The sequence below is a fragment of the Patagioenas fasciata genome, chromosome 10 (genome assembly GCF_037038585.1).
Source record: "Patagioenas fasciata isolate bPatFas1 chromosome 10, bPatFas1.hap1, whole genome shotgun sequence".
In the NCBI taxonomy this organism is placed as follows: domain Eukaryota; kingdom Metazoa; phylum Chordata; class Aves; order Columbiformes; family Columbidae; genus Patagioenas; species Patagioenas fasciata.
This window is the reverse complement of record NC_092529.1, coordinates 6,846,526-6,860,034: the sequence shown is the minus strand read 5'-3', so window position 1 is coordinate 6,860,034 and position 13,509 is coordinate 6,846,526. Positions and strand designations below refer to the sequence as shown.

The following is a 13,509-nucleotide window of genomic DNA, read 5'->3' as shown; positions in this document are numbered from 1 at the left end:
GGACCCAGCACTTGCCCTTGTTGAACCTCAGACAATTGGCCTCCGCCCATTGATCCAGCTGGTCCAGATTCCTCTGTATGGCCTTCCCACCCTCCAGCACATATCAGAGCTTACAGGTTTCATGTGAACCTTTATCCCACATCTGGCATTTTCTGCAGATATGCAACAACCTTCTTTTAGATTTTGCATATTCCTTCACAGTCTCAAAAAAGCTCTTCCCACCCATGGCCCTTTTTCCCTCCAAAGGACGTGTACAATCACAAACACCATGGAGATACATTGTTTGGTAGGGCTTACACCCTCTGAAGAAGTAGTCGTCTAAAATTCTCTTTTTTTTTCATTGGACCATGAACGGATAACACTAAATATTACCCGATAAAGCACCAAACTGCTCTGCTTGCAATTGTACTGAGTATTGTGGTGTCCTTATTTTTGTAGGATCCCCATGAAGGGACACTTCTATTTAAAAGAGGGGAGGAGAAATGACAAACACTACAGGAATACATAACGTGTTTTAAAGTACATAGAAAGTTTGTTAGTGACGTAATCTGACTCTTGAATCCCACATCAGCATTTGAGCTCTTCTCCATAACATTATTTTCACATCAGCTCACTAATGGCCTGTTTGTGCCTTTTTACATCAGCTCACTAATGGCCTGTTTGTCTTGGTCTGTTCTAGCACAAGCAATCCCTCAACAACTACATGAATTTCAGTGTGCTCTTCTGAGAGAAAGGTGCTTTTTTCAGGTACTTGCAATATATATATATTAAAAAAGTACTTATGTGATGGCATAAGGAGAAAGCTGACAAAAGAAAAATCCTAACAAACTCACCAGCTATTAAGATTTGGTCCCAGTACATGGATGTGAACCAAACAGAAAGTAGGTTTTACTTCCAGGTCAGCTAAAGTAAACTTGATAAGTCAGTCATTCACTTATAAGTAGCATGTTAGTTTTATTTTCTGTTCTCCCTAGTTTAGCAAAATTACTAATTGTTAATGCCTTAAGCTGTGTAACTGTTCCATTAACAGCCATAGGTGGACAGTGTGTAGCAGCAGGATCACAATAGACTTCAAGTGTTATTCTGAAAAGTAACCGTGGCTTTTGCTAGCACAGAGATAGGGGAGATGAGTGGACTAAGTGTTTTGTGTCACATCTTTGCCTCCTGCAGCTACAATTATTGACAGAAGCAAAAGGTGCTGTGATGTTGCCGCTGAAATAACCTGCAGTGAAATACTGTCACAGGTAGGCTTCAGAATTACATCTGCTATTTGCAGTGCCTGTGTCCGTGCTGCCTGTCAATGTTTTGCTCGAGCAACAGCAGAAATCCTCTCAGACTCGGACAGCTGCGGACTGACAGCGAACACGAATCATTGTGTTGGTAGCATGGTGGGGAGAAGAGACAGATGAATTTTAGGGCAGGCAGATGCCTGTGCTGAACGGAAAACAGTCATCAACTGATTGACATTTCACACAAATAAATAAGGATTCCCAAGCCATATTATGCCAATTAGCAACATACCTGTATGTTCTGAACAACATCTTTGAATGGAGAGGACCTCTGCATACATGTGTTCACCATGTCCATTGCCCTGTCAAAGTTCTTTACATATTCTCCATACATCTTCAGAAAAGGCGCCAGTTTCTGGAGGATATCTCCCAGCCGTGGGTTGACATTCCTATGGGAAAGAGTCAGGTAAGTACTGACGCCTCTGGAAATCAATACCATCTTCAGAGAGAAAAAACAACTCTAAGACTTTCACTGTTGTCTCCCACTTGCACAAGCACTTAACACACAAGCAATCAAGGTATTTCAGGTTAAGTTTAGTTTCAAGTGATCTATATGGTGACCTAGATGAAACTTTAGACATTAATCTAGATGGACAAAGGATATTTCTGCCCCCACTGTTAGTCTCTGAAGTGAAGATCAGATTCAAGCTGACTATGTATTATTAAAGAAACATCTATATGTCTCTGTAGTCCAGTGCAAAATCTTGCGGGAAACCTATCCTTTTAAAAAAATCACCTTTTCCACCAAACATCTGAGGAGGTTTTAATGCAGCGGTACCCATACACCTCTGTCTCCTCCAAATCCATGGCCAGACACAGCACCAGCTGTTTTCCCCCCACATTTTCTCTCCCACTGAACTCACGACTTTGCAGTCTGACCACACGAGACCCCGTTAGCCATTTAACAACCTTCTGCCCTCTTCTGACTTCCAAAGTCACCCGTTTTTGCTGTGGCTGTCCCTGTAAATGCAGGTCAGGTGCAAAGGGGCTGAGGCTCATTTATTCCTTACTCGTCGATGAACTATGTGAAGACAGGACTCAGCCAAGACTGATGTGAACTCTGGTCTCGTCTTCCCCACTTGGGGTGTGCGGGAGGTGTGGTGTCAGCACCATGTGCCCCTTGCACCGTGGGACTCCCTTTGCAGCCAGCGTGTCATCTCAAATCACATCGTGTGCATCTGCCTTAACAACCAGCCTGTCTACCTAGGGCTGCATTTCTGCATCCGCTACAACTCATTACAGTTGCCACATTTTAATTGGTGTTTGGCCACTATTACTCATTGGAAAAAAGCTAAACCAAAACCAAACAACCCACATATGTTTTTTTTTAAATAAAGTACATATACACCGTCACCAATAATTATTATTATCTCCTACAGAAGGCAAATGAATTTTGGGGTAAAAACCCTTGCAAAGCTGTGGTGCTCATCAACAGAAGAGGTTGCATAACAGACATAAGCAGATTTATAGATATAAAGTAATCTATCTTATCTATCCAGATTTTCCATTGGTTTGCTGCTATACTACTTATTTTAACATTAAATTGTATATAACCATAACAAAATTCATTGAAGAAAACAATAAAATGGATGTTTCTCATGAAGACATGGAATAAACTATCTAGACTGTGACATGATGATGCATTTTCCTTCTTCGACCGGTAATTGCATTCTTTAAATACGACACAGTGGGGCCAAAATACTTCATCTATGGGGCCAAAAGAAGCAATTTCCTTCCTTCCTAGTACTGCAATTTAACAGAACTGCAAGGATAGGAGAGTGGAAATACAGTGAGGTGAACAGCTCTGGCAATACCTTGGACTGAAAATATTCTCACAATGTACTCCAGAAATGTTGAGTACTCAGGTCTGTTTCTGTATTCAGAAATGCTTAGGAGACTCCGTACTAATGTATTAAACGACAAGCAAACTAGTACATGAAATAATTAAAAACTCTGCAATTAGACTAGCCCTTATGGTTGCTATAGTTTCACAAAAACGTATTTTTAAAATAATTGTAATGTCAGTTACCCACCATTCTTGTGTAATTCTTGTTTTGAGCTCAGGAAGAAGAAATTGTCCATGGAAACAATAGATGGAAGAAATATTTGAAAAGATGCCCGTTATCACTTCAGATGAAATTCCCGCTTCTGACAACTTAGTGCAAAAAACCTGCATGAGACAACAAGACAGGACCACCAGAGATTTAAAAAAACCAGTCCTAGACTACGCTGGCTTTAGATTGCAGTGTGACAACGCTGACCGCCTTAGAACAGAACTACAAGCTCTGACTTTTGAGGCAGTCCTCCTGGGGGTTTGGAAGGTTCACAAAATGAATGCCCACTGCCATCTGGGGTTAAATTTACAGACGTAAATTAGAAAAATCGGAGGGCTAAATTGAAAAAGATTGAAGCTACTGAGAAATTCAAACATCTCGTATTGAGGAGTGCAAGTTGCAAAGAACAACCAGTCCCTGAAGAGCGTTCACTCCTATTTACGTGAAGCAAAATAAACCGTGTGATTGTTTTATTTCTCTGTGGGAAAAATTACACTGTGCTGAAGAAAAGGGAAAGACACTCCCTAGAGTTCTAAGGTCCTGAAACAGTCTCTGCTTATCCAAAGCAAACACTGGAAAGTCTTTCAGAGAGCTCCTGGAGTTGGAGGGTACAGGGGTCTGCAAGTTACAGCTTCTAACAAGATTTCTAGCAAGGTGACAATTTTCCTTTCCTTTTTCTTGCTTTCTCCATTCATTTTTAAAATGCACTTCTTCAGCAACATGACTCATCCTCATTTTTACTTCTTTCCAGCACATTCTTTTTTTTTTTTTCTTGGAGATAATCATAAAAATGCCGGGATTGTGTAGATTCACTTCAATGTTTATGTGAAGAAAGTTGAGGCTCATCACACCAGTTTACCTTTATCCCCCGTGTGTAAACATGATGGATAAACAATTACAAAACACAGTGGGTAGAAAAAAGAATGTGCTGTGAGCACGGGGTTGACTCAGGTGGCCCAGCCTTGGTAAAACTCAAACCTCTTGCGCATTACAGCAGAATCACGGATTTCATCATTTCTCTGTCCCCTCAGCGTCCCCGTGATTTCCTTCCCACGTAGGCTCAGGGAGGAACCGAATGCTGATGGTGTTTGCATCCTGGGCTGCTGCTTTCCCATCCCTTCTCCGACACCCTGACCCTCGGGCTCAAGCCCAGGGAACCTGCCAGCAAACTCCGGCTCCCACTTGGGAACAGCGTTCCCACACTGTTGGGCTACAGGTGAGGGGGGTGAACAGGAGACAGGGCTGCTGCTCCCGGAAAAAAAAGCAGTTTATTCAAAATTGGATTACCTGGTCCAACAGGTGGAGTCTCTTGACATACGCTTCTTCCGTATGGAGCAGTTCGTTTGCGATGTTGAATAGCTTTTGGGGCTCTGTACACTGAAAAAGAAGTTACAAATAACACAGTCCATCTGCACCTACAAGCTTAAGTTTCACCGTTCTTTTTTCCTTTTTCCCAGTGGGCCAAACTCTCTGCCAGAAGAGAAGCCCGAAGTGAAGGAGGTTAACACGTTTCAGAATCTGCTCTGCATCCCTCATCAAACCATCGGTTTGTTCCAGGGACATTTTGAAAGCTATTTGCTGAAAGAGCAATTAGTAACGCAGTCAATGGCTGGTCAGGACATCACTGTAGTTCATTACTGTTTTCTATAAAAAACCCAGAAACATCCTCCAAGTCTGGAAATATGTCTAGTCTATTTGGTAACTAAGGCGCTAGACTATAAATCAACTGTTCTCCTTTTTGGATTCAGGTCCTGTGACTAAAAAGAAAACTAGAAGCCAGACCTATTTGGCCACAGATTTCTCACCCTGGCCAGCGCAGCTTTAGTCTCTATGGCATATTTGTAAGATTTTTGTGTAGCTTTAAACATCAGCCAGTTCCCTGGAAAGAATTTTCAGCAATGTAACCCACATCACTCAGCGAAGTCTTTAATTAAGCTCATTTGAAAAAATAAAATGAGAAAGAACTAATTCAAAACTGGAAAGCGGTTATGAAGCACTGACTTTATCCACGGTTTAGCCAAAAGCCACACAGACTCTTTGCTCTCTCAGCGCGTAAAAATACGTGAATTATTAGGGCACAAGCTTTAGTTTTCTGATAAACTTGTTGATACCTTTTTAAGGGCCTACACTTCGAACACCATGCTTTCCTATAACCAAACCAAAACTAGAGCCCAGAACTGAGGGCTGGCAGGTTTGTGTTCAGGAACATAAATATCCAAAATGGGCAGCAAGGATGAGCAAATGCAGGGAAATTTTCCTGGGCTGGATCTGTTAAAAAACACAACAACTGCTAGGAAGGAAAGAGAGATGTAGAAATGATTAAAAGGACAGAGAGCATCAACTGGGTGCAATTATTCGCTATTTCTTCCATGGGAAAACTAAAGAGCATCAAATAAAATCACCCAGGTGCTGCTTCAAGACCAAGAGCCGCTTCCTTGAGCGATGCGGCCCTGCGGACGGCAAACCTTGCGCAGGGTCACAAAGGGACTGACAAACCCAGCCATCAAATGTCCAGCTGAAGCCTGTGAAACACACGGGGCCGTTTCCAGCTCAGGAACCACCTGGGCCGCTCTCCAGTAAGACCATTTTCTGTCCCTAACATCAATCTCAAACATCCATCACTCACTAGCACTTATGGCAGACGCTTCAAGACATCAGATTGTTAGAAAATGTCAATTCAATGCTCTCTTCGACATCATCTTGTTTTGTTTCTAAATGAAGTTGATGAGAAAAATGTATATAAGCCCCCAGCACACATTTAGGTAAACCACAATACATCTGAAAGACCTTGCAGACTTTCCAAAGCCACCTGTGAATTCCAACACACCAGACCCACAGGTGCCCTACACCACACGAGGTACCACAGAGCAATCACAGTGCCGTCACCCAGCTGGTACCTGAAGGACAGTGAGCAGCTTTTTGGGATTTGAAACAGCATCACTCTGCCTTTACAGCAATCTTTCTCTTTTCTAGGAAGAATTTCGGAGAGGGAAACGACACCATGAATAAAGCTTCGACACGTATATTAGCCTACCCAGCTATTCAAATCATTTCGAGCAGACTCAAATATTCTCTCAAGCTATTCTAACATGCTGCACAACACCTTGCTCTATTCATTTACATGATATATATTAATATTTAGGGGGAAGAAAAAAATCACAGCACAACAAAGTTCTGAACTTGTTAGAAGCAAATACAACGTATTACAGCTTACAATGAAATGCACTGCCGGCCATTCCAATTCCAACAACCACAGGGATCTCTCACTGAAAAAGAATTTCTGTGCCAGTTTTGCTGGTTACAGAGGGCGCCTGAATGGAAGGCAGTGACACAACAGGCTGGCACACCCGCCGCCAAGAGCAGCCTTGGATTTGTTTGAATTCGGAATTTGAAAAATAATTATTCCCAACCAAATACATTTGTTCTTGGAAGTAAATCTTTACATAGTGCAGGCACTTTTTAACCTCCTGACCATCACCTTCTGCAACGCAGTTTATATTTCCAAAAATCTTGCTGACATCTGCTTAAATACCAAACAATGGCTGAACAAACTCTCAGCTTGAGCTCAGTTTTAAACAGTGACTCGATCTTCAGTTGCTGTCTCTGCTAGTGGCAGAGATAGGCACATTTTCTGGACTAATTTGCAACACATTTGCCTTCCAATGGACATAATGTTTTAAACGAAAGGGTAGATTAATTAAACTTGGGCAGTCCCATTCTTCTAACCTTATTCTGTGCTGTGGCAGGACAGCTTTAACAAAGCCTGCACCATAATTCAGTTCACTATGAATGAGGTATTTCATAGTCTATGTTTCTAAAGGGAAAGTAAAATAAATCTGCAAACTCAAATACGGATTACGTTCCTTATTTAAGTCTTTAAGTCACACCAGTGAAGCACATTTAACCTTAATGATGAAGTCCTAGAAAAACAACACGACATTTATGAGGCATGTAAATAATACAGAAATGTAAAGCACTTGCAGTGTTATATCCTATGCAGACTTCAGGCTGTTCAGTTCTTGTAACTATGCATCACTCCTGCTTTGCCCAAAGCCCTGGTGGCTTCCACAGCTAGGGCACCGCACGGTTGCCCTCCCAGCACCAGCACAGCACCTGTCTGCTGCAGGGCTGGGTTAGAACAGCTTGGCTGGAGGAGGAGAAAGGAGAGCGGATAGGGGAAAGGGAGCTGGGTGTCCTGGGGACAGCAGGGTGACCATGAGCCAGTACTGGGCCCTTGTGGCCACGAAGGCCAATGGTACCTGGGGTGGATTAGAAGGGGGTGGTCAGTAGGTCAGAGAGGTTCTCCTGCCCGCCCCTCTACTCTGCCCTGGGGAGACCACACCTGGAATATTGTGTCCAGTTGTGGCCCCTCAGTTCCAGAAGGACAGGGAACTGCTGGAGACAGTCCAGCAGGAAAGGAAAGGCTGAGGGAGCTGGGGCTATGTCTTCGTTGTATTGATATCTCATTTTCTTTAGCATGTTAAAAAAAAAATATTATGAGAACATATCTCGTTTTTCTTCCCCAGCATTATGACTAAAACATTGACCTTTGGCAATTTTTTCCAGAATATACGTGGAGATGATCTTACCCAAAAGGTCTGACATGCAGGACCACAGGCCAAATTTCCCAACACAAACTGTCCAATGAAATCAGAAGTGAAATTCCAGCTACATACAGGCAGAATGGAAGCATGTCAGGGATTGTATGAGGCCCACATGGGACTTCATTATTAGTATTTACCCATTGGGAAGCAGGAGAGATGGAGAAAGGCATATTTTGGTGATTACTAGTGAGTACATATTATTCTCAGTGACAAAGATCTGAACAAAAAGATATGAAGAAGTGTTAAGCCATCTCAGAAGCATTGCTCTGTTGCTCCCAGGCACTTGGCACAGGTATATGACTACAGAGCGTGACAGCCCCTCAGTCTCACTTTTGTGTAATTTCTATTTTTTGTAACCATCAAGGCTAACACGCCTCAGTTCTTGGAGCTCCTGACATTATCAAAACTAATAAGCTCCCTTTGTTCATTTTCATTTCAATAAAAGATGACTGGAAATGCCAGTAAGTCATTCCTGAGACCCTGAAACATATTCCAATAATTGTGTGCTAATAGTGAGACCTGTCAGCCTGTTCTGCAGACTCCCAAGGGAAGCCACTTCACACTGCAGAGCTAAATCTAGACTAAATAAAACGAGTCATAGATTGGGCAATGTTATTTCACTAGCTATGGGGTATGTGAAAGCTCCAGTGGTGGATGGGGAGATATCTGAAGTAGAAACATAGAGAAGAAAAAAACTAATAGGACTTTTCTTTTTCTTACTCACGTTTATTCATGAGCTTCAGCTAACTTGATACCCTAGGAGTTACTGAGCCATCACTAAATCATTCTGCAGCTGTACTTCTTAAGCATCCTCCTCCAACTATAACAAAGCTTTCTGGAAACCAGCATATGTAATGAGAGTGCTGGTCACCTCCAAGCCTGGACTGGGGTGGGCAGGACAAAGCCACTGGATCCAACGATAACAAAGCTTTCTCTTGCCAGCAGCTGCTGCCCACTGAACCCTCCTCCTTCCAGCAGGGCAGGTACCTTGTTTTCTGGCAAATTCCTAGTTTTGCCAAGGGTGATGTGAACTTCCAGCCTAAGAATAATCACCGAACAAGTCAACTCGGAATCGCGCTGGCTCTGCCGCTGGTAGTCACGGCCCCTTAACCTGACCCTTAGTCCACAGAGCCCCAAATCTGCAACAGACTCCAAGGGGAGATTGGGTGGGTGACGCTGGGCACACAACTGGGCTTCACACCCTGCTCACGCAGCCCTCGCTGCTCCCCAGTCTGCTGGGTCCTCTCCATTGCCCCGAGCAACCTCGCGCCAGCACGTGGTGGGTTTGACATCCCCCCAGATGCAGAAGGAGCAGCATGGCAGCCAAACACTGGAGCACCACCCCAGGCTTCAAAGGCTGCATCTGAACACGAATGGAAGGTGAGTCCAGTCACACCAGGCAGAGCTCGAGATAATGCAGCAGGAAGAACGGTAAATTAAAGCAAAAGGAAGTGTGGGGTTTCTTCCTACCTCCCTATAGTTATGTTTGCCTCATCAGCTGTCTTCTGCTCTTCGAAGAAAAGGGGACACCACAAAGCATTCGTTGTACTCTGAAACAGTACATGTCAGCTCTGAGGGACAGGATATCTTACACACCACACACCTGTGTGCAGTTTTCATCACTCATCAATAGTCACCGGCCAGCTTCACCCAGAAGCTACTGAATGAGTTTTAACTATCACAGAAAGAAGAACAAGACTCCATTTTTATAAGGAGTCTCCTGGAAGAGATGAGGAGCGATGGGTACAAGTTGCTCCTGGGGAGATTCCACATGGACACAAGAGGGAAATTCTTCCTGATGAGAACAACCAGCCATTGGAATGATCTCCCCAGGGAAGGGGCAGATCCCCCAACATTGGACACGTTTAAGATTCAGCTGGACAGGAGGCTGGGCCAGCTTGTCTAGACCAGGCTTTTGCCAAGAAAGCTTGGACCAGGTGATCCTCAAGGTCGCTTCCATCTGGTATTCTGTGGCTCTATGATTTCCCAAGGGACAAGCTCTTGACATACACAAACCAGGTGGATGGGTGACTTGGTGACTTCAACAGAATTACCTGATTTGCACAAACTGAGGTGTGAACGTTACAGTTCATTAGCTACAGCTCATTAGTTGCTAGTGCTCACCATATTCTTAAAAACACCAAAGCCCCAAATCCAGTATATTAATTTTACTGTAAAGATGGTTGAGGGAGGAAAGAGAAACAAACCCCAAACACAAACAAAAATCCCAAAAAAGTGGAATTATTTTGCAGATGTTTTGCTCAAAGCCTCTGTTTTATTTTACTAGAAAAATCTAACACATTCTATCATCACTAGTTCTAAAAATAACTGTCTTGATATGATAAACAGATAATCAAAGGAACCTGTCACTAATCTTACAGACCTGCAGCAACTACACAGCAGCCTGGACTACATTAGTCTGGATTCAAGGAAAATCTTCTCTAGCTACAGTTTTGTGAAGAGTAATTTGATTATATCAAATTATATCAAATTACCCTCAAAACAACTTCTTTGTACTCAAAAGCAGTCACAGCAATAGAAGCACAGCCCTTGTACAAAATAGAAAAAAATACTGTTAGAAGCGATTTCCATCAAGCGTGTCCTTCCAGGATGCGAGGCCCTGACCCTGCAAGATGCACCATCCCATTAGCCCCCACATGTCATGGGGCCTCACTGAAGACAACGTGATCTAACAACTAAACTGTGAACTTAGACAACTCCAACCATGAAACACAAGGTGCGAGTCTTAATCTAGAAAAGCACTTAAATTGTAACAACTTTCCTCTGGCTATGATGGATTCTCTTACATGAAAACCTTTTAAATCAAGACTGGGAACCTTTCTAAAAGATACTATCTAGGTCAGGAACAAGCTATGACCTGCATCAAGCAGGAAATTACTATGACTGTCACGATCCTTTGACGTAAAGCCAACCAACCAAAGAACCCAAACAAAGTATGAAAGTGATGCAAGGGATCTCTGGTCAATCAGGAACTGGTTTCAGAGCACGTAATAGTAACAAACAAATGACCTTACCTTGTTTACATCCAAATATTCTAGCTTTGGCACTTCTGCTGTCTCTTGCTCCTCACTGCTTCCTTCATCAATGTCACTGTCTTCGTCCTGCGTGGAGTCTCTCTTCTGCTCCACAGAGGACGGTTTGGTGCCCTTTTTGTCAGGTTCCATGTCCCCCGGGTTTGCAGCCACGTTGGGTTTCTTCTGCTCTGCGCTGTCTTCGCTGGGGAAAGTTTCCGCGGCCACGCTACAGGAAGGGCTGTCGATGCCACTGTCTCTGTTGGGAATTTTACCATTCCCGTTCAATTCTGCAGTTGAGTCTTTATTGCCAAGCTCTCCAGAGGGCTCTTTGCTCACAGTCACAGCAGTACAGTCTTCATGGCTTTTGTTATCGCCTATGCTTAGCTCTTTAATTTTCATTATGTCTGTGCTAGATAGATCTGCACTGCACGGTACGTCTGGCTCATTTTCATCCGGTTCACTTTTCTCATTTGTGGAAGAGCTGCTGGAAGCCACCACGTCACAGTCACATGAGCTGGGTTGTTTGGATGAGTCCAGGCCAGGTTCCATCTTAAGAGCTAAATTTAGCTGGTTTCGTTGTAGAATACGTACAGGTTGCCTGCGGGTGAAGAGGAAACATGACAGTCATTCCTGTTAACATTCAGGGGTTTCAAAAGTGCCCTAAAAGAGAGAGGGCCTGATTATAACTCGATCCAAGCTATATTTCTTGCACTCCCCTTACAATCCTAGGAGGCAAGTGTGTGCACATTGCTGTAATAATATCCAGCCAACAATTTCAGATAAAAACACAGCACCTCTAGCTGTAAGTTTTACTGAAATGGCACCACTAGAATCCTGGGCCTTTAATACTCCCCACGTTGCCCTGAAGAGCAGGGAGGGAGGAATCACCTTTTAAAAGAAGCATTTGGTTGTGGGTTTGTTTAAACAGGAACTCACACTCTTCAACAGAACAAAGCCTTTGGGGTAAGATCTCTTCAGCCAGAGAAAGGATGTTTTTGAAATGCTACTTTTCCTTTTTGAAAAGCACCGTACCAGATTGACTCAGGTGACAATACACTCCAAGGCACAGGATGGTGTCTCTGTCTCCATCTCCCTCTTTAAGAAAAAAATCACTTGGCTCTATCAAGCAGATTTGATCTTCAGAGAGAATTTTCATGTGTTTGTAAAACAAGCTGGTTTTACAGCAAACTACATATATTTTATCCTACTTACTTATCTCATACATAAAGTTTCAGAGGAAACACTGTTCTCCATGATGTTGTTTCACAGTACCTTGAGATTTAACTCTCCCCTGCCTCCAAGAGGCAAGCTACCAGTATGTATGCCGTTCATTGAATCTTAGACAGAAAACTCTATTATTTTACATCACAATAACCAGGTTCCTATAGTGCAAAAAACTAATCCTGACATCAAGTCAACTTACTGAAAACAAGATGAGCTACTTGTTTCTGGTAGAGCACTTACTGAATTCAGCAGGTTTTAAGTTCCTTAAGAGCAACTGTATGTTACAAACTACAAGTTACTGAATCACATACTAGTATAAAAAAAGAAAAAAAAATATCATTGTGCAGTCAGTCAAGTTTTGCACTTTCAGTAGAAAACATCCTGAGAGGAGTTTCTACATGATAATCACAATTGTTTTCTATTGTTATATTCCAAGTTAAAAAACGTAGAAAAGGGAGATTAGAGCAGATCTCACAAAGCCATATTTACCTAATACTTTCAAATTTCTCAATGAGCGTGTTGACTCCCGCTGATATTGGTATTTCTTCCTCTCCAGGTGCTAAGCTTCTCGACGACTTCGGATCAGCTGGCAAAGGCCGAGAAGGTGCAGGAGGAATTCTTTCCTGCCCCGGTTTGAGATGGACAGGCTTAGGAGGTACTAATAAGAGAGAGGGGAAAAAACAGGAGGATATATCTCCATCTTCTTTATCCTAAACTGTGAACAAAATCCAAGCGCTCAAGGCAGAACAAGGGCTATCCATTCTTTCACCATCCTTTTAAACCCTCATAGGTGCAGTCCTGAAGTATTTCTTACACCGAAGCAACCTGCTGTACGCAACAGAAAAATGATGGGCCTCTATTTTGTATTTCTACAGCCGTACCCGACACGTTAACGAACAGAGTGGCTCACAGAACTTTACCGCTTCCTTGTTACCAAACAGGATGCGCAGCTCACACTTCGTTTTTGCAAATGTGCACGCCATCTCAATCACACTAACGAGTTTCCCCTCCCATGACTTTTCAAAACTTAGGCACTTCGTTGAATCTCTTATACTGGGGAAAAGAACTCAACCAACCCCAAACAAACCACCAAAAAACAATCCCACCATGGATTTCAGTGCCTTGTGTTTGCTTAGGCAAAAGCACCACAGGCAGAACACAATAGCTTTTCTTCCTTTCATTCTCCCTCCCCCATATCGTCTGTGGTGTAGTCTTCATAAATTTCCTTCCTCTTTTGGTTCTATGTTGAGTTGCGTGTGATATAAATAAAGCACACATTGTAAGAACACATACATTCTGCTTA

General features: G+C 42.9%; 2 protein-coding genes across 3 annotated transcripts in view; one reads left to right on the top strand and one right to left on the bottom strand.

Annotated features, from left to right (window-relative positions):
- The window catches only part of NINJ1 (ninjurin 1), a 294,431-nt gene that overhangs the window by 148,438 nt on the left and 132,484 nt on the right, over positions 1–13,509 (top strand). The window lies entirely within an intron of this gene.
- The window catches only part of FGD3 (FYVE, RhoGEF and PH domain containing 3), a 97,700-nt gene that overhangs the window by 28,421 nt on the left and 55,770 nt on the right, over positions 1–13,509 (bottom strand). For both annotated transcript variants that reach the window (XM_065845491.2, XM_065845493.2), the window contains exons 3-7: positions 12,696–12,864; positions 10,983–11,580; positions 4,631–4,720; positions 3,323–3,459; positions 1,522–1,678 (exon numbers count right to left, since the gene is read on the bottom strand). In XM_065845491.2, the coding sequence (XP_065701563.1) occupies positions 1,522–1,678; positions 3,323–3,459; positions 4,631–4,720; positions 10,983–11,580; positions 12,696–12,864 (1,151 nt within the window). The remainder of the gene's footprint in view (positions 1–1,521; positions 1,679–3,322; positions 3,460–4,630; positions 4,721–10,982; positions 11,581–12,695; positions 12,865–13,509) is intronic.